The 24976-nt window shown below is 49.7% G+C and overlaps 1 protein-coding gene across 1 annotated transcript in view; it reads right to left on the bottom strand.

Annotated features, from left to right (window-relative positions):
* The window catches only part of VWF (von Willebrand factor), a 151350-nt gene that overhangs the window by 50786 nt on the left and 75588 nt on the right, over nucleotides 1–24976 (bottom strand). The window contains exons 19-32 of the mRNA XM_063087947.1: nucleotides 19811–19914; nucleotides 18601–18739; nucleotides 16292–16426; nucleotides 14519–14665; nucleotides 12036–12176; nucleotides 11700–11813; nucleotides 10073–10229; nucleotides 9331–9489; nucleotides 8507–8642; nucleotides 4677–6055; nucleotides 3220–3336; nucleotides 2986–3126; nucleotides 2539–2682; nucleotides 31–195 (exon numbers count right to left, since the gene is read on the bottom strand). Of these exons, the coding sequence (XP_062944017.1) occupies nucleotides 31–195; nucleotides 2539–2682; nucleotides 2986–3126; nucleotides 3220–3336; nucleotides 4677–6055; nucleotides 8507–8642; nucleotides 9331–9489; nucleotides 10073–10229; nucleotides 11700–11813; nucleotides 12036–12176; nucleotides 14519–14665; nucleotides 16292–16426; nucleotides 18601–18739; nucleotides 19811–19914 (3178 nt within the window). The remainder of the gene's footprint in view (nucleotides 1–30; nucleotides 196–2538; nucleotides 2683–2985; nucleotides 3127–3219; nucleotides 3337–4676; nucleotides 6056–8506; nucleotides 8643–9330; nucleotides 9490–10072; nucleotides 10230–11699; nucleotides 11814–12035; nucleotides 12177–14518; nucleotides 14666–16291; nucleotides 16427–18600; nucleotides 18740–19810; nucleotides 19915–24976) is intronic.

Raw genomic sequence — 24976 nt, 5'->3', positions numbered from 1 at the left:
GGGGGGTAAGAAAAGTGTTACAAGACTCACCAGAGCACAGTTTGTTGAGGAAGGAGTTGCCCATGGTGACCACAGTGGGGAGGTCTTCGACTCGCTGGAGCTTCACTACGTTGGAGCTGGCCTCTGAGCCTGCCAGGATACTCAGCTGGGCTGTGTCATATCGATCCCCAATACCAATGGGGAACACTGTCACTCCTAGAGTCAGCAAAGGAACGAGAAAGGGTCCGTGGTCAGGTGGGCCCAACATGGACTGGCCTGATGCCGTAGCCAGCACCTGTACAGTCTCACACTTTCCAGACTGGTCACATACCCCAACCCTGTGAGGAAGACATTCAGTCTGTCACAAACAGTAATGAGCTCCTACTCTGTGTCAGTCACTGTTCCAAGCGATGGGTTTTGGCAGTGAGCCAAGCACATAAAGCCCCTATCCCCTGTCCTCATGGAGCTTATGCTGGGGAGGGACAGACAGTGAACACACAAGAAGGCAAATACATAGTATTTCAGATGTGGATAAGTGCTTAGAGACAAAGAAAATGGGATGAAAGCAGGAGTGGGGCTTCTTGATTCATAGGTGGTGGTTGGAGAAGTGCTCAGTGAGAAGGTGGCATTTAAGGAGCAGAAGGACATCTGAGGGAGGAATATCCCCAGCACACAGAGCAGCACCACAGGCCACACAGCAGAGCTGTGAATGCCCGGCCCGGGCTGGCAGCTGCCAAGCGCGCAGGAGAGGGAGTGGAGCATGGGCCATGTAGAGCTTCCCAGGCCATGGCAGGACTCAGCGTGTTCTCTGAATGAAGCAGAAAGCCCGCCAAGATGTGGAGCAGAGGGATGACATGAGCTGACTTTGATTTCCAAAGGGTCACTGCAGCTGCTGTGTTGAGAATGAACTGCAGGGAACAAATGCGTAAGCCGGGGTTCCAGTTAGAAAGCTGCTTCAATAATCCAGGGGAGGGAGGACAGAGGCTTGGGGCAGGGTGACAGCGGTGGAGGTGGTGTGGAGTGTGTCACGATGCATTTTGAAGACGGAGCTACAGCTTGTTGGTGGATTGCACGGGGGTATGAGAGAAAAAGAGGAATCCTTACGTGCTTGACCTGAACACCTGGAAGGATAGAATTGCCATTTTCTGAGATGAGAAAGACTGCAGGCGGAGGAGATTGGGTGTGAGTGGCAGGAGTTTAGTTTACATTGAAATGCCTGTTAGAACATCTAGGCTGAGTTGAGGTGAGAGGTCTAGGCTGGAGAGAGGAATTCAAAAGGCAGTGGTACACAGGTGTATTTAGAGCCAGGACACTGCATGAGACCACCGAGGGGACAAGTGTAAGAAGGGAAGAGAAAATACCACAGGGCTGAGCTCGGAGTACGTGCATGCCCGTTCACAGGTGTGAACCTGAGGCTTTGAACAGTTAAATGACTTCCCTGGGCCGCGTCTGTTTCCTCTAGACCACAACTAATCCCTTCCCGATGAAAGTCTTTGTTTGGATTCTTGATACTAAAGGAGAAAAATCTCCCTCCTGAAATTCCCCAATTCAGTTCTCCAGCAAGTTCTAGGTATTTGCAATTTGCTTAAGATTACAGCTGATTTTCTACTAGCAACTTTTCAGCTCTTGTAAGTTCATTGTATCATCCAAACATATAACTCTAATCTTTTAATGTCCTTTTCCTTAAATAATACATTTTATAAACATGTCACATTCATTCATTCAACAACCATTAAGTGGTCACCTATTTTGCACATCATGCACAGATGAGACAGAAATAAGCAAGATTTTGCCCTTGTCTTCAAAGAACTCCCAATATGTGCAAGGAACAGACACATAACAAATTAATACAATACAATATGATTTGCACATTTTGAGTAGTTCAGATATGGTACAGAGAACAGAGTGAATAAGTCAGAAAGGACATCAGGAAGACAGCAGAGAAAAGATAACACCAGGCAGGGTTTTGAAAGACGAACAGTTCTCCAGGTGGCCGTGAGGGGACTCAATGTCACTCCGCTCACCCAGACCTGCCTTGGCTCTACACCACTCGTCCTGGCTCAGATCGTTGCTATTCACAACACAAGCTCTTATGGGGCACCAAGGCTGGGTCATGCCTGCATCCTTCCCCTTCCTAAAGCATCATCCAACCTCCCAGGCCCATTGGCCTGGTACCAGGAAAGGGCCCCGAGCACATGAAGGCTCTCAAGGCCCCACAGTGAGTTATTCTGGCCTCAGACATGGCATTTTGGTGAAAGACAAAGGACACCACTTTAAAAAGGAAAAGTGTGAGATATGATCACCCCTGGACACAAAGGAAAAATGTGGAGAAGTTAAAGGGTACAAACTGAAGCATGAGGAAAGTGCAGGATAAACACATCTATTACTGTTTGTTTTCCAATAACTCAGTGATTAGACAATTTCCTGCTGTTTAAAACCAGGCCACATGTGGGTATTAAGCATACTTAAAATCCGCCAGAACATCCCAAAGCAACCCCCACCCACTTTCCCTCCTCGACCGTTTTAGGAGAGTGTCAGAATTGGACACCGGACACTTACGGTTGGATCTGGCGGCATCCACTGCTGCAGCCACCGAATCTGTGGACACATCCGTGACTAGGATGACCACTGCCTTAGAGGCTCCAGGCCTGGCACCGTGGATTTCTGAAGTGATATACCGCACAGCAAAGCCCAAAGCATAACCTGAGAATGGAGAACAGACCACACCGAGTCAGAACTGCCTGCAAGAAATGGCGTTTCTGATGCCAGCTGGGCACCTTGTCTCATGGCAGGTCTGTAAGTCATTCAGAAGCTGAACAATTCAGAGGCTCGGAGGAACACACAAGTGAGATCTGGAAAGGACCTGGAAGAGCACCCAGCCCCTCACTTTACAGGAGAGGGAATTAAGGACAAGGAGCAAAGTGACTGGCCGAGGCCACTCTGTCACCCATGCCAGGAATTAGGGAGGAATGCAGGTTCTGTATCCAGCCTGCAGCAGCACGTTACCAATTTGGCTGGGGCCTCCCTCCCGCTGCATGAGGTCCACGAGGCTCAGTAAATGGGCTTTCTCCTGCCCCACGTTCCACGGCACGTCAATGGTGGTGATGCTTCCATACTGGAGCACTGACACCTGAGTGAGGTGAGGCCCTAAGGGGACAGAGAAAATGGGCATCACTTTGAAGCAGGGGGAGCCCCCCAAAAGGCCTCTTCCTCACCTGCTGGTGCAGGTGCAGCACTCACCTATGTTGGCTTTTGAAATGAAAGCCTTGGCAAAACTCTTCATTTCATCAAAGTAAGAAGCTGGAGAGGTGGAGGAGCCATCCAGGAGAAGGACCACATCCAGGAGCTGGCTGCAGTCTACAAGGAGGACCAGGAAGGTGAGCACATGAGTGCTGGCAGGGAGACCTCCCCTCAGGCCCACAGCTGACCATGTGGCCCTTTTGTCTTCTTTAGTCCAGTGCAATGGCGAGATGGGCCAGGGAGGAGGGGAAGAGGGAGATGGAGGTCCTGGCCCATGAGTAACCCAACTTTGCAGGCATGGAGAAGACCCCAACTCTACCCAAAGGAGGTTTAAATGCCTGTGGATGAAAGCAAGAGGCCTCTACCCCCGCAGTAGCAGGAGGCTGCCCCCCTTATAGCATTGAATGAAATACTGGAACAGCAAAACAGGGGGCCGGCAAAAGGAGACGAAGCAGCAGCATATCCCAGGAAATGAGTTTCTGTGTTCTCAGTTCCTGCAGGGCAGGGCAGGCACTTTGAGGAATTCCGGTTACAAATGCCTAGTGCTCTTGCTAATGCTTGAGCCCGTTCTGAGATTTGATTAGATGGTCTTATTACTGTTCTCCTCAGCAGAAATATCACAAGAATTTACATAAATCTGAGGCTCTGATTAAAAACAAAAACAAAGAAATCAAAGCACTGATAACAAGAAGTGTGAGGATCAAGAAACACTTAAAAAAAAAAAAAAAAGCCAGTGATTCTGGGTGATCCCGCACACACCAAATGCAGACGCTCAGGAACTGAGACTCGCTTGGACACCAGCATCGGCTAGGAAATCGACGGTAACAGCGGTGGTGGCGAGCATCTTCTGAGCACTTGCCATGTGCTAGGTCCAAGTCTAAGCACTTTACAAGTAGGCACTATTACCATCCCCATTTTACAGAGGAGACTGATATGCATACAAACAGGTTAAGCATTTGCCCAAAATGACCCAACTAGCAAGTGGTAGAGGTGAGATTCAAACTAAGGCAGTCTGGCTGCAGAATCAGAAGACTGAACCTCCTGGCCTTGCCCCAAAGAATTATCCACTGGGTGATAATTCCATCCACCCAGTGTGGCCGAAAGTGATCTGGTAGTCACCAAATTTAAAAGAGGTTACTTTCAAGGCAGAGTGGGATTGGGTGGGGCTGAGGCTGTGTGTGAGGAGTAAGACTTGCATTTTTTACTCCGTACCCTTGGTATTGTTTAAGTTTTAACAACAGGATTGTATAAACTTTAAATTCACAAGCACACACAATAAGAAAAGTTACCTCCCAAGAAGGACCCTGCTGTGTCTCCCTGCCTGGGAGGTGAGGAAACAGGCTCTCTGAGACAGGCACAGAGCAGGGAGGCTGGGGTTAGAGCAGGACACACACAGTGCCACGGCCACCCCCACCGTGCTCACCCAGCCCTCCTACCGCACGCATGCACCAGCATACCGGGGGCAGGGGAGAGGGTGGGAATCCGCAGCCCCTCTCCGGAGCAGCACCTCTGCAGCACCAGGTCAGGAGCCTCTCGGGGGAGTGTCTCGAAGTCCTGGATGAGGATGGGAGCATTGGGCCAGCCGATCCTCTCCAGCTCCTGCACGTTGGCATGAGGGCCCACTCCGATGGGCACCACCTGGATGTCTCCGGGCAACCGCTTGATCTCGTCAGAGGCGGGATTGCCTGTGACCATGTAGACCAGATTAGGTGCCTGCTCCCGGTCCCCCTGGCTGACAGAGAAGCTGTGCTCAGACAGGTACTGCAGGGCCAGTCCGGTGTTGGTCCTGTTGCCACCTCGGTAGCGGATCTCGCGCACCCGCTGCAGGACGTCCTGCTTGGACTGCGTCTCGTGGAAGGTGTGCTCCGCGGCCACCACGTACGAGTACTGCAGCACGGCAACATGGATGCTGCCCTGGCCCACGTCCATGCGCTGGATCACCTCCTCCGTGAACTCCCTGCTCCTGTTGAAGTCGGCCTCACCGATTTGGTCCGACCCTTCCAAGACAAACACCACGTCCAGAACCATGGACTTCCTACTGGGTCCTAACGGTGAAATCCCCAAGGGCCCTGGACCCACAGTGACCTGTGCCATGTTGGGGGACTGCCTGGAGGCAGGGGCTTCAGGGGCAAGGTCACAGAGGTAGCTGATAATCTCGTCCCTTCGCTGCTCCAGTTCATCCACACTGCTGAGCGCAAAGGCCTTGTTCTCGGGGGCCTGATTCTCGATGAGACGGATCTGCTTAAGGCTGGCATGGGGCCCAATGCCCACTGGGATCACAATGACCTTCTTCTTCTTCAAGCCCTGGACGTAGCGGACCAAGTTCCGGGCCAAGCGGGGGGGCTCCTGGCTGGCCGTCAAGAGCAGGGCAATTCGGGAGGCTTCGGGGCGGTCGATCTTGCCAAAGATCTGGAAGAGCGTGTACTTCAAGACCTCACTGGTGGAGGCCACCTGGCTGCCCGCATACTTGACCTGGCCAGTGATGCGCCGCAGCTCCGAGGGCCGCTTCCGATCCTTGAGCGAGATGTAGGCGTGGGAGCCGTCGTGGTACTCCACCACGGCCACACGGATCCACTTCTGGGAGATGCGCAGCCGCTCCATCATGCCCACCACAAAGGCCTTCAGCACTTCGAACTCTGCCTCAGACAGCTTGGAGGAGCCGTCCAGCAGGAAGACCAGATCCAGCAGCCTGCTGCACAGGAAGTCGTGCAGGGGCGGCTCTGGGGTGTCCTCCACGTCCTGGGTGGTAGGGCTGGCTGGGGCGTCCGTGGGGGGCACCACCAGGCCTCCCGGTTCCTGGCAGGCTTCACAGGTGAGGTTGACACCATCACAGTGGCTGCAGAAGAGGGGGAAGAACCCAAAATTGTTCAGGAAGATCTCTGGGCGCTTCTCAGCCCTACAGTGCAGGACACATACTCCCACAGACCTGCCTGCCAGGCCCACCCGAACTCGAGCTCCCACAAAACATTCTTCACCCAAGTGAGATGTCGCCTGTTGACATGTGTCCTCAGCTAGTGCATGCACACACGCACACACGCACACACACGCACACACTCACGCACACGAACACGCACACGCACACAGACACGCACACACACGCGCACTCACGCACGTGCACGCGCACGCACACACACATACGCACACGCGCACACACGCACGCACACACGTGCACGCGCACACACGCACACACGCACACGCACGCACGCACAGACACGCACACACGCGCGCGCGCACGCACACACACACACACGCACACAGATGCGCGCACACACGCACACACACACAGACACGCGCACACGCACACACACACAGACACGCACACACAGACACGCGCACACACGCGCACATGCACGCACGCACACGCACACACGCGCACACACACACACACACACACACACAGGACAACTTTGCCTTCACTCCGGAAGCCAAAGCTTAAACCCATCCAAGACCTGAAAAAGAATCTTTGTTGTTCTAGGCTAGTCACATAGCCATTCAAAGTTGATTTCTTTTCAACAAGCATCTCTAGCAACATAAGTATTTCATTGTAATCCAAACTTTCTTACAAATATCTCAAAGGACAAATACTGCTCTAAAACGTTGACACTGACCAGGACTCTGTTCTATTGAAGACAAATGCTTTATAGTATTTACTATAACAGACTTTAAGCTGAATGAATTTTGAACCATGTTTAATATGAGGATACTTCAAAGAGTTCGTGAAAAGATTCAGATTATCTTTCTGGTTTTCCATGGACTTTTTGAAGCACTCTCAGATGTTAGACCTGAAGAAAAAGAGGAAAACCGGAATAAAAATATTTGGGGAAGATGAATAAAGATTCAAAATCCTGACTTTATCTAGCAATACAAAGTACTTGGGAGTAGTAGACAGCGGTCTCCAAGGTGTCAGACCTAGAAACAGACCGGGGCTCATGCACTCCAATGGACATCTGGTGAGCACTGATTATGTGCCAGTAATCGGCCAGGCCCTGTGCACACACCACAAGTCTGTAGCAGGGTAGTTACCCCAACCACAAATTCCTACACTGCCAGGCCTAATTCCCAGGCTCTTCTGGTCACTTCATCCTTTTATCCTGCAAAGTAGCAGGATATGCCAGACCACAGGAGAAATCAAGTCACCCTGCATAAGTGGTGGAAACCCATGCAGGCTAGGACCTGCTTTTCACACCCCTGGACTTTGAGGCAACTTGCCTTCAGAGCTCCCAGCAAACCAAAAAGGCAGCAGTGTTCTGAGCCCTGGGAAGTGCCCCCTGTGGCCCGGCTGTGCTTCAGTGTGTACCATGGTCACTGCCCCTCCCCATGTGTCAGTGGAGGAGGCAGGAGAGGGCTCTAAGCTCTCATGCCCTTTTGGTGCAGAGCCCCAAGCCAGCATCCCATTCACCCCATTCTTTACTGCTTACAGTGCCAGTCTTGGCATAGGGAGGGTGGGCAGGCAGAGTCCTACCAAGAAGTTAATTCCTACCTCCTCGTGATCCACACAATTTATTGCTTCAATCCTTGGTTAACTGTGCGTGAGTGACATACTTTCTAGTTTCCTGTGTTTGCTAGAAAACTTGCCCCAGGCAGTGCTGGCTCTTGTTTGCACAGATGGTGGCGGCAGGATCTGACTCTGGCAGCTGTGGCCATAGCCCCTCCCCGGAGAATTCAAGCTCTCAAGTTTAAGTTCCCATAAGGCTTGATTGGTGTCAGGGAGTGGTGTTGAATATATTGGCATTTTAATAAATGTTCCCTACATACGAGCAGGTCTTCAGAAAGTTCAGAGCTCACCCTGAGGACCCCTTCCCACCTCCCCCACGGCCAGTTTCCCAGAGGCAATTCCGGGGAGAGCCCAGGGTGACAGTGGTGAGTGTCTTCCCTCCCAATTAGGAAAGCCATGCCCTGTGACCTTGACTGTGGCCCCCAAGATGTCTACATTATGCCAAGGGGTGAAGGGCTCCATCTTACTCTCTTCCTCTCCATCCCCCACCTCCAGTAAAATAGAAATCAGAGATAATCAGAGACCCCACTCTGCATTCATCAAGAAAAGGTAAAAACATCTTAAGGAATATTTTGGGAGGAAGCAATCTAGTGTGTCCTTAAAGAAAGAGAAGTAAACTCCAGAAACAAAGTAAACAATAAACTAAACTAATTAATTAATAAACTAACTAAATAAAATAAACTCAATCTCTCAACTCATGTAGCTAGGAAGTTTACCCCAAACCTCGTCTCACAGGGCCCCAGAGAAGACAGTAAAACTCATCACCTCCAACAACCAGGGAATCTGTTTTACCAAATCTGGCAGTGCTTGGGGTCGCTGGGGTTCAAGGTGACTTTCTTTCCCGGGGCTAGGCGCCGACCAGCTACCTCACACACGGGGCAGTCTTCGGGCTCGACGCAGGTCTGCAAAAGCTCATCCAGGATTTTCCCTGCACAACCAACCTCTCATTAGGAGCTGAAACTCACCTTTCCCAAAAGGAAGACTCACCTTTAACTAAAGGGGCCTGTCCCAGAAGCCAGCTCTGCCTGCCTCCCCAGTGGTAACCTCACCACTCAGGGAGCATCCTTCCTCCTTTGTGCCTTGATTTACCCCTTTGCAAAACTGGGAGGGGGGTTCCTTCATCCTACCTCACCTCCCCCAAGCCTTATCTTATCTCCAAGGATCCTTTTGCTCTCCCAAAGAATGTATTCAATATCCTTAGAACTGTGCTGTTCAATATGATAGCCATTTATATATATTTATATTTATATATAGCTATTTAAATTTAAATTAAGTAAAATTCAATGCACTTCAAAATCCAGTTCCTCAGACACATCAGCCACCATTGCATTCAGCAGAACATTCCCACCATTGCAGAAAGTTCTATCAGAAAGTGCTACTCTAAGTGATAAGCCCATAAGTAGGCACACTAAAGGATTTTATAAGAGCTCAACTTGACAAAAATCACGGCTGGCCTGGCTTTGAGGATAGGACCCACAGAAGCAGAACCTGGCGTGGAGTCGCAGGGCTGGGGATAGAGCATGGCCAGGCGGAGGCCACGGCCAGCAGGATGGGGACATGCCTTTCCCAACAACCCCTCCCACCCCCTGCCTCCCCCGCAGAGACCAAGGCCCCACCTGGAGGGCAGTGTGCATGGCAGCCCTCCACACACTGCACGGGACACGCCAGCGGCTCGGGGTGCTGGCACGTGATGGGACAGGCGGGCGCACAGCTGTTGTAGCGCCACTCACACGCGTACCCGCTCTCATGGACGTTCCTCTCCTCGCAGCTCTGGGCTGTGCAGACAGAGGAGAGGCTGTGACCATGATAGCACAGGCAGGCCCGCGAGCTGAGTAGCCAGGACCGCGGTGAAGGCCCCAGCAGACAGCAGCCAGGCCCACGAGGTGATCACACTGGCAACCCAGGGAGTACAGGCGTCACCAATACTAGAGACCTCTGGACTTTTAAAGCCCCAAACCAGGAATCTGCTTCTGAACTGATTTTCTATATAAAAGCATTAAGTCACTTATACCCAAAGAAGGAAGACTCGACATAACTGTATGAGTTGATCATATTGGCATGATGATAGTGTTTAATTAAAGATGTATGTTGACTTCCTTCTCTTCATCTGTGTTCCCTCTCTCCTTCTTCCAGAAGTCTCCAGAAGAAAGGTCTCCATGTATTAATGTCTTGAATCCATGTCCCTCCTCCCCATAACATGGACTCCTTACTGATATCAACGTCTTAACTCTCATTAGCCCTTGGCCATCCGTTTCCACACTAGAGCTCCATCTTCTCCCCCATGAAGGTGCCTCCTGCACCCCACAAGATCTCAAAGTCTAGAAACATGGGGTGAGGGGGAGGGACATCACGACTCACGGCACAGTGAGGCTGTCCTCCAGGTCACCACCTCGCCATGCTGGGCACACACATGGGCATAGGCAGCAATGGTGTCGCAGAAGCAGGCACAGTCCCCAGTGGACTCACAGGAGCAGGTGTCATAAATACAGACATCCAGGTATGGCTCGGGGTCCACCTGCAAAGGGACACTCAGGTGGCCAAGGCCTAGGGCCAGGAGTTAGGAACTCTGGCTCCAGGTCTGAGTGAGAACATCTGGTGGTCAATATAAGGATAAGGGGGGCCCAGGGTAGAAGGAGAAATATAGGTCAAGGGTTCCAAAGAGGAAATGGGTAAATGAGGCAAGATTCCTAGTTTCTATACTGGATTCCAGCAAGAAAAGTTGAATATAGCATTGTGGATGGGCTTTCTTTGAATATGATATGCCTAAGAATTTTTCAAAGGAACATTCCCTGCATCCGTCTGTCCACACCCATAAAAACCCCCTCCTAATCTCACGGGTGCTGGGTGTTTTCACATAAACACAAATGCACCCACCTGCAGTCTCTCTCTTTCGTTATCTCAATTCAGTGAAGAGAATGGAGAATGCATCAGGACCCTCTCAAGTCGCCCCACTGAGGTGCTACGGGGCAAGTATGCTGGCCAGTAGGACAAACTGGGTATCCTAGGTTCTGACCCCAAATCTACGTGGAGGGAGGAGGAGCCCCCACCACCCCTGTTCAACCGCACTAACCAGTTCTCACCTTTTCTTGTGCCCAAAACATGCTACGACACACATGGGCCTTTTTCAGGACAGTTGTGATAAAAATACATTCAGACAGTAAGTGGTTCCAAGACATTCCAACAGTCCTGATTTCCCCAGCTCCTCCGTGTTCATTCTTCCAACTCAGATACCCAGTGTTTCCACCAAACCAGGGAATCCTAAGTATCCTTTAAAGGATGACATGCATGACATCCTCATGACACACATGTATTAAACCAGTCACTCCCAGCTTGGTGGTGCCACACAGCAGCATATATGTGCACATGGCTCTGTGCATACATGTGCATATGTATGCATACATACCCATGTACACACCCATATACACATGTGTATATTCACATACATGCAGGAGAATTGCATGTAACTTGACTTGGGGAATTCCTCATCATTTGAGACAAAAACACAAAAAGGAGTCATAAAATGAGGACTCAAAATCACTGGATTTAAGGCCAGAAAAGAGTTTCTGTGAAACAAGACATGGGCTCTAAAGGGTCTGGGGTGAGGAGAAGGGGTGGGAGGGTACTTAGGTCTGGAGACACGGCAATAAGAGGAAAAGCACAGCCCTGGCCCAGCACTGGAGACAAGATGACACAACAGGGGACCAAACCCTGAGACTGAGGCCAGAAGAGAAAAGCTGGCAGGCACCAGGAGGAGTGCTTCTCATGCAGGAGGAAAACGCTGTGCCAGGCCCTGCTTTCCTCGGAAACTGTCAATTTTCCATTGTGCTTCCCAGCCTAAAGCCAAGCACGGACTGATGTGGTGCCTGGAGGCAGGTCGTTCCAGGACTACAGGGTGGTGTCCATACTAGAATCTCATGCTGAGTGTCTAAGCCACTGGGGCCACCCTTGGGACTGTTCTATCTCCCACTGCCCTCAAGGGCCTCACCAGCTTATTGCAGTCTTGGAAAATGCTGCTGGTAAGGAGCCTGCAGGAGGAGTCCACCATCTTCTGCTTCATGACATTGTTGCGGCAGGTGGCAGGGGACACGTCCAGCAGCACCTGGGAGCAGGGCAAGAGTATGCAGGTAGACCAACTGTCAGTAAGTCAGTCTGCACTATTCAACCCAGGAAGATCCAAGAGACCCTCCTCCCCAGCCCTGCCACACCTGCAGTTCATGCCTCCCTCCCTCCACCCACCTTCCACCCCCACCACAATGGGGGCAGGGGGGACACTCCAGGGTGTAGGCTTCTTGGGCCCCGTCCACAGACACCCTAGACGTACTTTGCTGGTGTCCACACACTGCGAGCTCACTTTCCAGGAATTCCCAAAGTCCACGGGGTCTTCCTCCACTTGCAGGTTGCTGCTGGTGAAGTCATTGTTCTGGACACCATCAAAATTCCCACATAGGCCACACACCTGCTCCTTGATAGACAAGTTGAGAGGATGAGCATTGGAAGCCACAGGGGCACATGCCCTGGTCCAGGGGAGGGAGAAGGTTCTGGGCAGCAAAGGAGGCTGGGCTGTCTCAGGGAGAGGAAGGCAAGTGGAGGGGGGGGCTCGGAACAGAAGCAGGGTGCCCAGCAAAGCTTCCCTGCCAAAGCCTTTCCCTGGGCATTCCTCGTTGACCCCATTTTAAAGTTAAAGAAACAAAGAGAGGCAACTGCCACTGGCTCATTGTCAGCCTCAGCCCTGGGGTCCCTAGTGGAACGATACTCTTCCTAACAAGGGCCTGAGCAGGGAGAGGAGCCCACAGAACCCTAGATCCGTGAGAGTGCAGAGGTCCGAGGAGCGACATCAGAGCCCTGCTTTACTGTGGGCAGGTGAGTCCCCTACCTGAGAACTGCAGCCTGCTCAGAGCCGACTGGCCAGAACTCTGCTGTATAATAAATGTCAACAGGGAAGACATATCTCATCCATCTTTATGTTCACCTATCACAGCGTGCAACAAGGGAGAAGTCCCAAATAAGTAGCTACTGAATGAATGAAAACTGTCAAGTAAAAACTTCGAAAGACAGGGAGGTATTTGGTCTGGAAAAGAAAAGGTACTATACTTTTCCAATATATTTAGAGTCTGTCTTGGGACAAAGAGAAATGTTTTGTTCTATTGTGCTCCAATACGCAGAGTCTGGCTTGGTTCAATGGGTGTAAGTACTGGGAAACACGTGAGAAAGGTGTCCTCACAGCTGGACAAAGGCCAAAGACCTCTGCATGGCCTAGAGCCCCCATGGTATGTATGTCCGCTGTCCCCTCCCCACCCTTGTTAACTGCCATTCGCCCCAAGACCCTCCTCTAAAGCCACACTGGCCCCCATGTTCAAACACTCTAAACACCTGCCACCCGTGGGCCTTCGCACGTGCTACTCCATCTGCCTGAATTCTCTGCCCCAGATATTTGCGTGGCTCACTGCCTGCCTCCCCTGAAGACTCTGCTCATGTGTCGCCTCTTCAGCCAGGTCTCATCAGACCAACCTACCTAAGAGAATATCTCCTATAGAATATGATCTTCCCCAGGGTCGTGGAAGGCGGAATAGTGCCCCCACCCCAAAGATGCCCACATTCGAATCCCAGAACCCTGAGTATGTCACCTTGCATAGCAAAAGGGACTTTGCCGATGCGATTAGATTATGACCTTGAGATGGGGAGATTGTCCTGGATTATCTAGGTGGGCCTAGCATAATCACAGGGTCTGATAAGAGGAAGGCAGGAGGAGTGAGAGTGAGAAAGGTAATGTGAGAGGCAAACACAGAGAGAGAGAGAGAGTGGGAAATGCCACGCTGCTGACTTTAAGTACGGAGGATGGGGCCATTCATGCAGGCAGCCACTAGAATCTAGAAGAGGCAAGGAAAGGGATAGCTCAGAGCCTCCAGGACGTATGCATCCCTGCCAACAGATTTTAGTCTTCTGACCTCCAGAACCATAAGATAATAAATGTGTTATTGTTTAAGCCAGTACATTTTTGATAATTTGTTACAGCAGCAATAGAAAACTAATACAAGGGTTAAATATATACACATGTTTGATTTTTTTCTCTGCTGCATCCACAGTGCCTAGAACAGCGCTGAACACTTCTAGGAACTTAATAAGTGTGCTCATTAAATGAAATACTTTGCAGAAATGGGATGGGCTGCCACAGAGAAGTAAGAGAGGCGCTGCCCTTGCTCACTGGCGTGCACACGCAGAAAATAGACAGCGTTAGTGCAGGTGCTGTGGAAGCCATTCCTGCCAAGGCTAAATCAGCCACCATCACAGACAAGCCACTCGTCATACACGCCACTTAAAGAAATCAGTAAAGTCCCAAAAAACTGTTGGGCGCTTTCTCCAAAGTGGGTTATCAGCAGTTTGACAAATAGTTATTGAAATGTGCTGGCCTATAGCTCAGCAGTAAGGCAACGCCCCGGAACACTTTGCGGTGTTATAGTAACACTGTGCATGGTCACTTTGACTCCTTGGGTTAAGAAAGATCTAACATTGTCCCATCTTCGTTCTCTTGTGGAAATAATCTGCATGTCCAGTAAGGCCAGTCAAGACCCTGCTTGCATGAGGGCCACCCCCAATACTTCCCACATGCAGCCAGCCTCAGTAAAAGGCCAGGCTGACTCCAAACCCTGAGGCCATAGCTTTAGTTGCATGGGAGGGAGGTGGGACTAGGCGACCACCTTCCTCGAGACAATAAGAACAGGCAGTAGGTGGCTACTCAGGGAGCTGACAAAGGTCCAAACAGCAAGTCCCAGACAAGGCAAAGAGGAAGCAAGGAAGGCCACTGACCTGGTACGTCTGCTTCAGGACCACAGAGACACCCAGGTGGTGGTCCCAGACCACGGACAGTGCTTTGCCCAGCAGCAGGATGACGTAGCGGCCGGACTCCACCACCTCAAAGTGACTCTCATCCTTCATGGGCCTCTTCACGTTCACCTGACGGAAGACAAAGCGGGAAGACGGGAGAGGAAGGGCAGGCACGGGCTCCAGCTCTTCCCTCTGCTCCACGCCACCGGTCTGTGTCCACGGCCCGCGCACCATCCACCCCATGCGGAGCCACCCCTTCGGCCAGAACCACGTTTCTTCACATTTCTGTGTCCCTCCCACCTGTTGCCCTCCAAGAACCACGACCGAAGGACCATCACAGAGGTGGCGGCAAAATCATAATTATGAGATTAAAACACAACGAAACCAAAGCAGATCATCAACTGCTTCACAAAAAGTGTTTAGTTTTGTTTTTACATGTTTGTCATTAAATTCAGTGGTCCCCTAGATGGGTTTTAACATGGTCATGATTTTAAGCACCTGCAGTCAATTGATGGAGAAATCCATCCCCTTATGAAAATGGGCGCCAGCCTCTCACCTTTCCTGCATGCCACCCTCTGCCCCTCCCCAGAGTCGTCGTCGTCAAGAGTCAGAGCTGAAGGAGAGCAGACAGTGAGGATCTCATCACCAGAGGCAGGAATCACGAGGCTCGGTTTCCAGAGGGACTCGGACCTGAGCCCTCGACTTGGCAGAATCATTGCCAGTGCCGAACCCTCCAAGCCCTTCAGTGCACTTGGCTAACTACCTAATTCACAAAATTGAGGCTGACACAAAGAACCTGTTGCCACTTTACAGTGGTCCTCTCCTCGGTGACATAACATGCAGAGCTAATAATATGCGCAAGCGTGCCACTCCCAAGTCTGCACACCTCCTGCTCAATGCCACCACTGCCGTCTTTCCTGAATAGAACCGTCCTCTGGAATGCGCTGACACTGCTGACCCATAGTCTACAAGTCACACCCGCCAGTTTCTTGCACAGTGGTGAAGAATTCACCTCCCATCCCCTGATGTCAATGGTGGATATTCGCAAGAAGGCTGGGATGCAAGCTGAGGCCATGGAAGAAAATGAACATACGAGGACAGGTGTGAGCCCAGACCCTGATCTCCCCAGCAGTGTAGGTAGTCAGACCAGCTGAACCAAAACTGTAGCCTCGGGATGACCTGCCACTAAAGTGCCGGTTCCTGGGCCCCACCCAGACCTACTGAGTTGGAATCTGAGGACCGAGCCCTGGGGTCAGCATTTTAAACAAGATCTCCCAGGGGAGTCTTGCGTCCCCTTCTGAGAACCACTTCATAAGCACTTGGTACAGGGCCTGAATCTGTTTACTTCTCTTTTGAACTCCTTTAAAAATATTTATCTGAAAAGAGCTGGAAAACATAAAAGAAAGTAAAAATCTTCCATGACGCCATCACTTTTTATATTTATATATAAGGGAAATCCCTCCTGCCCTGCAATCTCCACCCCAGCTCCAGAGGCAGGTGCTGGGCAGACACTGTTAACACACCCTTCTCCACACACGTATCTGCACTTTACCTAAGCGGGATCATGTTATCTATTTTGGCCTGCTACTTCTCATAGAATAACACGTCAAGGTCAGAGGACAGAGCTCTACCTCTTTAAAGGCTGCACATTCTTCCATGGACGCAGATTCTGAATGAATGCTTGACAAATGCTCTCAATGAACTGGCAGAAGAACACAGGAGAATATGAGGGTGGGCGACGAGGCTGGCACTTACCTCCCCATCAAACAGCTCAATCTCTCCTCCTCCCACCAGGATGGTGACCCTCTTCTTGCACCTCATGGAGGCGTATCCACACCCCTCATTTCCCACCAGGATCCGAAAGGTCCCAGGGTTACTGCCACAGTGGTCCTGGGGAAAGAGGGGTGCCAGGAGAGAAATATTATGCCCAGGTGAACTCCCTCAAGTGTGTCAACCTCAGCCATTACAGACAAAGAGGGGTGGGGTGGTTGGGAGGGGAGGGAAAGGAAGAGGAAAAGCAGCGTGCAGTGTGCTTCCACAGACATCGGGCTGAAAGCCCTCACTCGGAGCCCATGAGTTTTCCATCCAACCCCGGAAACTAGGACAGTGTGACCACGTGGCATCTCATGGCTCTAAATTCTGGTTGAATCTTTCTGGACTGCTGGCCCAGAAATGTAACCAAAGATAGTTTGACACAGCTCCACAGGTCCTGAGCTACCGTCGCTAGTTGTATACAGAGGATAAGGGAGCTCTGGTCCTTGTCGGTCAATTGCATAGAAAATTAAGCAAAAAGAGACATGTTCCTGGCAAATACTCCCCCCATGGTGGCTACTTCTGTGGTGTGATGGGAAAAAAGATAAAACACTCAACTTAGAAAAACTAGGTGTGAGTCTTGATCTGCCACTTATTGGGTAATGAGTAAGTCACTTACTTCTCTGACACACGCACACATGCACATATGCACACACACACAAATTCACATCCATGCACACACATGTGTATACATGTACACAGACACACATGCATACATACATCCACACAATCTGCCCTTACATAAGACGGGAATCAGCTGACTTAAAGGGACTGTTGGGTTAAGTGGGTCTGTGTTAAGTTAATGGGACTGCAAAGATTAAAAGAGGGAACAAGGGTACAAGGGCTTTATTTGTTCCTGATTTTTCCAGAGCAGAAAGAGTTAAGTCTTGATGGTATCTCCCAAAGGAGGAAGGGAGGGTGGGGAGGGCAGCCAGGACAGAGCACTGGAGGAGGACAGAACTGGCTGTGGGAAGGAAAGCAAGCAACACGCAAAGGAGCACAACTGGAAAGGGGATTCTTCAACACCGGTCCACTGGGGAGCGGCTGCCCGGGCAGGGGACGAGAGCGGGAGCAGGATGTGCTGACCGGCAGTTATGGCTGCACTGAATTGGTTGTTTTCTCTGGCGTGCCCAGATTCAAAGCTGGCTTGGCATGTTGGGTGCAAAGCTCCTGTCACCCCATCTTTTGCTACTGAGGCTCAAGACAGACAGTGTGGGAAAGCTCTAGAGGGGCACACACCCCAGGTTCACAGGTGTCCTCAAAACGATTTTGTGATGTGTCTGCCCCACCTCCCCAACATGCTGCTGGCCTCTGGGCCAGACTGGGGCATGTGAGGTGGCAGCTGCCACTGCTGATTCCCTACTCCCAGCACACGGAGGTCCTCAGTCACCCATGCGGCCTGACTCGGGGGTCCCACAGCTCAGTCTCTGGGGCAGAGGCCCCTAAGAGTTTGTGGTCCTCCCTCAGGCCACACCAAGCCCCACCTCCTCCTCCTTCCAAGAATGGAGACAGAGAGACCACATTTGTTTAAAGCTTCACAGAACAGAGCATCTCATCTCTCTTGAGAAGAGTGCTCAGACCTCCTTGTTTACCCGTGTGGTGCCAACCAGCAGGAGAAATTTACAGGAATCCACGCAGCAGGGAGGGGGAGGCAGAGGCGGGGGCCCTCACTCACTAGCTGGCATGTCCTGGGCTCTTTCCCATCCTGCTGGGTGGTGTGACTTCTCTGTGCCCCTCTCCACACCCTCCCCTTCTGAATTGTACCAGGTTAGAAACAGAAATGGTGGAGAATCCAATAGGACCATAGGGCAGGAAGCAAAAACTCCAGGGGTCCCTGCAGCCATCCCCTGTCCAGGGCTGCTACATAAGGCCCTGTAGACTGTTCCCTACACAAGGATGCTTGCAGGGAGGGTGAGCAGGGGCTGGAACCCAGCCCACCTCCATTCCCCAAACTGCATCCCGACTGACCATGTGTCTACAGAGAGGAAAAGTTCCTTCTAATGCCACAGTGCTGCTCATTTGGACTGATGGCAGCTTTCTCCCACATCAATTCTAAGCAACCAATGAGCTCTGTCCTGTTCTTAGAAGTCTCCAAGTGAGCAGAAGGAAAATGGTTTCCAGTACAAACCAGACCCCACGCTTCTTTCTACAGACAGAACAGCAGGATCCAACCCGAAAACTCCCAAATTGCCATCAGTACCTCTCATCTCCTCCTGGAGACAGAGGGCTCCCTACCCGCTCCTTTATCTCACCTGCGCCAGGACGTACTGGCACTCCCCAGGGAACATGTACTTGAGCCCGTCGAAGGTGAGGTAGTGGGCCATGCCAATGGTGGAGCATGTGGCATCACACACGTGGTCCGTGCAATTCCATTTCCGGTCCCGGCAGACACTGGGAACAGTAATGGCCAGGATGACTGGCTGGGCACCTTGGCTGTAGGGGCTCATCTGGGTATTGGAAACGAGGAGGCATGGAGTGCTGCAGGGTGCCACCCAGCCCTCCAGGAAGCCTCAAGTGTTTGAGGATTTGCAGCCTACGGAGCAAGGCCCTCACAGGCCCGGCCCCCGGCCGCACAGGAGGGAGAGTGCCATGCTGCTCTACAGTTACAGGGGGACCTGAGGCAAAGAAGGGAAGGGGTTGTCCAAGGTGATCCAGGCAGCCAGGGGAGGAGACCTGGATCCTCTTAGGCCACCTGCTGTGGGTTTGCCAAGGCTCAGCCTTACCCTGGAAGCCACAAGTCTACCTGAGAGTGGCCACAGGGACTCTATGAGAGAGACACATTGAGGGTGAAATCCCTTTAAGGCCAATGGGGGAAATCAGGACAGAACAGCAGGAAAGTTCTATGTCTGGAAAATAATGATACACCAGGAACTTCTGCCAGGAGAGGGTTTGGGCGCGTGTTTAAATCTCCGGCGATTTTCTGACTGCCTCATGCCCATCCCACTGTCACCCATAACCAGAGCCGACCTCAGGAAGCCCACTTGTGCATCAGAGGTGGCGAGCTCCGACCTCAGGCCCAAGAGACAGCCCTGCCTGCCTCTGTCCAGGGCCCTCGCAGATGCCCCTTGTAAGGCTGTGTGCAGCCGAGAAGCCAAAGGCAAGGTGAGCCAGCAGGCGAGGGGCAGCACGCCACAGGGCAGCGCCAGGCCCGAGAAGGACCCTTCACACCCCACGCCCTGTGGCAGCCTGGTCACAATAAGCGGCACAGTCCGTATCTTCCCCAGAGCCCATCTCTCCCAAGGGAAATACTAATCTCTCGGGTAGTGTCTACAAGGGAGGAGCACAGGCAATGATAAAGATCCTCCCCATTCTACAGATGGAGGAACAGAGGCACAGAGGAAAGGAAGAGACTAGCCAGGTCCCCACAGGGTGCCGGGGACTAGTGCCCAAGGTCCTGCAGCCATCTGCCCCTCCCCTGCCCGCAGTGGCTCGGGCCCCAGGGACCCCCTCCCAGAGCCTCACCAAGTGTTGCAGTTCATCTTCACCGTTTCTCCTGGGGCGTATTCTCGGCCCTGATGGAAGCAGGGGCACCTTTCCAGGGCCACACATCTGTTTTCATGCCGGACCTAAGGGAGAAGAATCCAGAAGTCCAGAGGGCTACAGTGACTGATCTAAGCCCTACTTAGGAGGTGTCCCCTGGGGCTTGAGCCTCCCAGAAGCCCAGCATGGGAACTGGAACTGAGCCAGGGGACAGACTCAGTCACAGGCCATCCCAGGACAGGGAAGCCATACTGGGGCTTGGCAGGCACAGACACCTGTCTACACTGGTCCTCCCTGTCAACTGAAGACTCTGACTCCTTCTGTCTTCTCATGCCCTGCTGGGGGCAGTCTGTCTTCTCATGCCCTGCTGGGGGGAGTCTGTCTGTCTTCTCATGCCCTGCTGGGGGCAGTGTAACCTGGGACACCTTTGCGAAGACACTTCAGAAACGCCCTTGAAATGTGCATATCCTTACACTCAGCTGTTCTGTGCAAAGTATTTCTTCAAAGGAAACAGAATTATGGACAAAGAATAATGAAGAATTATTTATCATTGCAAAAAAAAATGGAAACAGGGGAGGCAGGGCTAAAATGGCCAACTAGAGGCACGTCTCCCTCACAGGACAGGACCAGAACAACTAACAGACAGCCAAGTATCAACAGGAGCATCTGTGGGAGAGTGCAGGAGTGCAGCAGGAGACTGGAGGGATCCCTACGGAGCATGAAAGCCCAGGATGGCAGCATAGAGAGGATAGAGGGACACACGGCTTCAGCCACCAAGTTTCCACCACTGGTATCAGTGCGAGAATGACTTTCCTTCATGGAGAGAAGGTAGGACGAGGGTCCACACCACCCCCCAATCCTTCCTAGTGCAGAAGATTCCACAGCCCTTGCAAGTCCGGAACCAAGTGCGGTGAGCTGCCCAGAATACATAAACTGCATCACTCTAGAACAGGAGCGCAAACAAGTGCCCTCCCCACCCCCCACCCTAAAAACCCAAGCTAACACAACACAGCACCATCGTGAAACCAGAGCCACTGCCAAAGCACACGCTGCCCTGGGGCCAATAGCCACTGTGCTTCCCCAACCCCAAGGCTCCACCATCATCACAAAGCACTCACACGAGAGGCTATAATGCCCTGATCGCAGCAGCTTAAAGCCTTGGTCCAGAAGCAGCTGTTACCCTGTCCTGCAGGTCTAGGATGCCAATCCCTGGCCTGCTGAACTGATGAACCCCCAAGTCCCTGGCCAGAGACCAGACAGACAGACCCCCATCCAGTGAGCTGAGTTCTGTGCACCCAAATTCCCAACCCAGAAAAACAGCTCACAGGTCCCTCTCCTAATGAACACACCCCAAGGTCAGCAGAAATAAAGCCCATCCACACCCTCCCAGAGAATCATCCAGGTGGTTTCACCCTCAACAGTCCTGCCTAGCAGCCTCACCCACTGATCAAGAAACAGCTGGTAGGAACCCTTGTCTGCAGCCCTGCCTAGTGGTCTCAAGATGTGCCTGGCTGGAACTCTTCATGGCAGGCCTGCCCCATGGACTCACCCACTGCCCTTGGAAGACCCACTCCTGAACTGCTGAGGGAAGCACAACCTCACACCTGGCCCCAAGAAGTGGTGCAGTGGATCAGCTCCCAGCAGACGTGCCCCCAGCTAGCCAAGCCAAAGTGTGACCATGCCCTCAACTCAGAGAAACAGCCTAGATGTCATGCCCCTGGTGAGCATGCCCCTTAGTCTTTGAGTCATCCCATATATATGCATACAAGTGAGAAAGAGCCTTGCTGACATGCCCTTGGTTGCCCACCCCGTCACAGAATCAGTATGGTGACCCTATCACTGGCAAACCAGTTGCAGAATCCCTGACAGGACACACCCCTACACCACTGGCCAGAAAAGCAATCTAGCAAACCCATCCCCAGTGAGTCAACTCCCACAGTGAGCATATGTACACCCCCAGCCTGCAAACTAACACAATAAGCCCACTCCCAACAAAGCTGTGCCACTGCTGCCACAAACCTCCCAAGCATAGGCCACTGAGGCCTGCAGACATAGTGAAAATGGATTATAGCTGAAGAAACTACACAGATACTACACTACTGCACCCACCCAGAATAAAGCCATTGCACTCTACCCATACCCAAGGACACATTTGCATGTGAAAGTCCTACCCCATGCAAGCCATCCTACAAAACTCCAAGGGGTGACTGTTCTACCACAGATACCAATGCAGGGAAACAGGAAACATGAAAAAACAAGGAAACATGACACCACCAAAAAAACACAATAATGCTCTAGTAATTGATACCAAAGAATCAGAAATTGCCAACTTTCTGGAAAAGGAATTCAAATTAATAATTTTAAGAAAAAACTCACTGAGATACAAGAGAAGAATTCATTAAATGCAATAAAAAATACATCCAAGAGTCTCAACAACAGATGAGATCATGCAGAAGAAAGAATTTCTGATTTTGAAAACAGCTGTTTTGAAATAACCCGGGAAGATAAGAAGAAAAAAAAAAAAGAATAAAAAAGAATGAAGAAAGCCTATAAGATTTATGGGATACAATTAAGTGAACAAATATTCAAATTATGGGCATTCCAGAAGGAAAAGAAAACAAAAAAGGTATTGAAAATATATTCAATGAAATAATAGCTGAAAAATTCCACAGTCTCGGGAAAGATATAGACATCCAAATCCAGGAAACTCAGAGATCCCCAAATAGATTCAACACAAAGAGGTCCTCTCCAAGACACAATGTAGTCAAACTGTCGAAAGTTAAAGACAAACAGAGAATTCTAAAAACAGCAAGAGACAAGTGTTAAGTCACTTATGAGGGAATCCCCATTAGACTAACAGCACATTACTCAGCAGAAACCCAACGGGCCCAGGAGAGAACAGCAAGATATATTCGAAGAACTAAACGAAAAAACTACCAGTCAAGAATATTACACCCAGCAACGCTATCCTTCAGAAATGAAGGAGAAATAAAGTATTTCTCAGTCAAGCAAAAATTAAGGGAATTCATCAACACCAGTCTGGCCTTACAAGAAATGTTTAGGGGAGTCCTACATCTAGAAGAGAAAGAACAATAATGACCATCATGAAAACACCTTAAAATATAAAACTTACTGGTAGAATAGATATGCAAATTAGAAAGAGAAAGGAATCAAATCTTATCAATACAAAAAACCATTAAACCACAAGGATAAACAATAAAAGAGGTAGAAAGGAAAGAAAGATACACAAAACATTCAGAAAACAACCAACAAAATGATAGGAGTAAGACCTCAAATGTCAATAATGACCTTGAATGTAAATGGATTAAAGGCCCCAATTAAAAGATACAGACTGGCTGAATAGATAAAAAATAATAATAATAAGCTATCCATATGCTGCCTACAAGAAACACACCGTACTTACAAAGACACACATAGACTGAAAGTGAAGGAATGGAAAAAGTATTCCACACAAATGAAAAGCAAAAACATTCAGTAGTAGATAGACTTACATCAGATAAAGAAGACTTTAAATCAAAATCTGTACTGAGAGACAAGGAAGGGTGTTATATAATGATAAAGGGATCAATACAACAAGAGATGTAACATAAATGCACCCAACACTGGAGCACCCAGAAATAAAAAGCAAATATTATCAGATCTAAAGTGAGAGTTAAATGCCAACACAATAATAGCTGGGGAGTTTAGCATCCCACTCTCAGCATTGGACAGAAAGTCAACATCAGCATCATTCAACATCATTGAAACAGCAAGTCAACAAAGAAATACCAGATTTAAACAGCTCCATAGACCAAATGAACCTAACAGATACTTACAGAACAGCTGCAGAATGCACATTCTTTTCATCAGCACATGGACTGATCACATGCTAGGACATGGAACTTGTCTCAACAAGTTCAAAAAAAAATTGAAATCCAATCAAGTATTTTGTCTGACTATAATGGAATAAAACCAGAACTCAATAACAGATGGAACTTTCAAAACTACACAAATACATGGAAATTGAACAACATGCTCCTGAACAACTAGTGGGTCAAAGAAGAGATTTAGAAAGAAATCATAAAATTTCTTGAAACAAACGAAGACAGAAACATAACATACCAAACCTATGGGACACAGGCAGGGCAGTATCAAAAAGAAAGTTTATAGCAATAAACACCCACACTGAAAAAAAAAAGAAAGATTTCAAATAAACTACCTAACAATACACCTCAAGGAACTAGAAAAGCAAGAAAAAAACAAACTCAAAATAAGTAGAAGAAAAGAAATAAAAATCAGAGCATAAATAAATAAAATTGAAACTAAAAATACAGTACAAAAGATCAACCAAATGAAAGGTTGGGGTTTTTTTATTTTTTTATTTGAAACATAATTGATTGTACATATCTGTGGGTTACAGAGTTGAATATCGATACCTGTGTGCAATACATGATGCTCAAATCAAGATAATTAGTATACTCAACATTATACAATGTAATCATTTTTTGTGGTCCTTTACCAATTTCTCACTAACCACCCTCCCCCTCCCCCTTTCCTACCTCTGGCAACCTCAGTTCTGTTCTCTCCTTTTGAAAGTTCAGAGTATTATTGTGATCACTGTATCTTTCTTTCTTTGAAAAGTCGGGTTTTTGAAAAGATAAATAAAATCAACAACCATTAGTCACACTAAGTAAAAAAGAGAAAAGACCCAAATAAATAAAATCAGAAATGCAAAAGGAGACACTGCAACTGATACCACTGAAATACAAAGGACCATTACAGAATATTATGAACACCCATACGCCAATAAGTTTGAAAATCTAGAGGAAATGGTTAAATTCCTGGAATATATGAACTACCAAGACTGAACCAAGAAGAAATACAAAACCTGAATAGACCACTTATCAGTAACAAGATTGAGTCAGTTGTAAAAAGTCTCCCAACAAAGAAAATCCCAGGACCAGATGGTCTTTACCATTGAATTCTACCAAACATTTAAAGAAGAACTAATTCTAATATTTCTTAAACTATTTCAAAAAATTGAAGTGGATGGAATTCTTCCAAACTCATACTACAAGACTAGTATCACCCTGATACCAAAACCAAGCAAGGAAACAAACAAAAAGAGAGAACTATAGGCCAATATGC

This window comes from Cynocephalus volans, chromosome 1, assembly GCF_027409185.1.
Source record: "Cynocephalus volans isolate mCynVol1 chromosome 1, mCynVol1.pri, whole genome shotgun sequence".
In the NCBI taxonomy this organism is placed as follows: Eukaryota; Metazoa; Chordata; class Mammalia; order Dermoptera; family Cynocephalidae; genus Cynocephalus; species Cynocephalus volans.
Note: the sequence above shows the minus strand (reverse complement) of the source record. Positions and strands in the feature narration are given on the sequence as shown.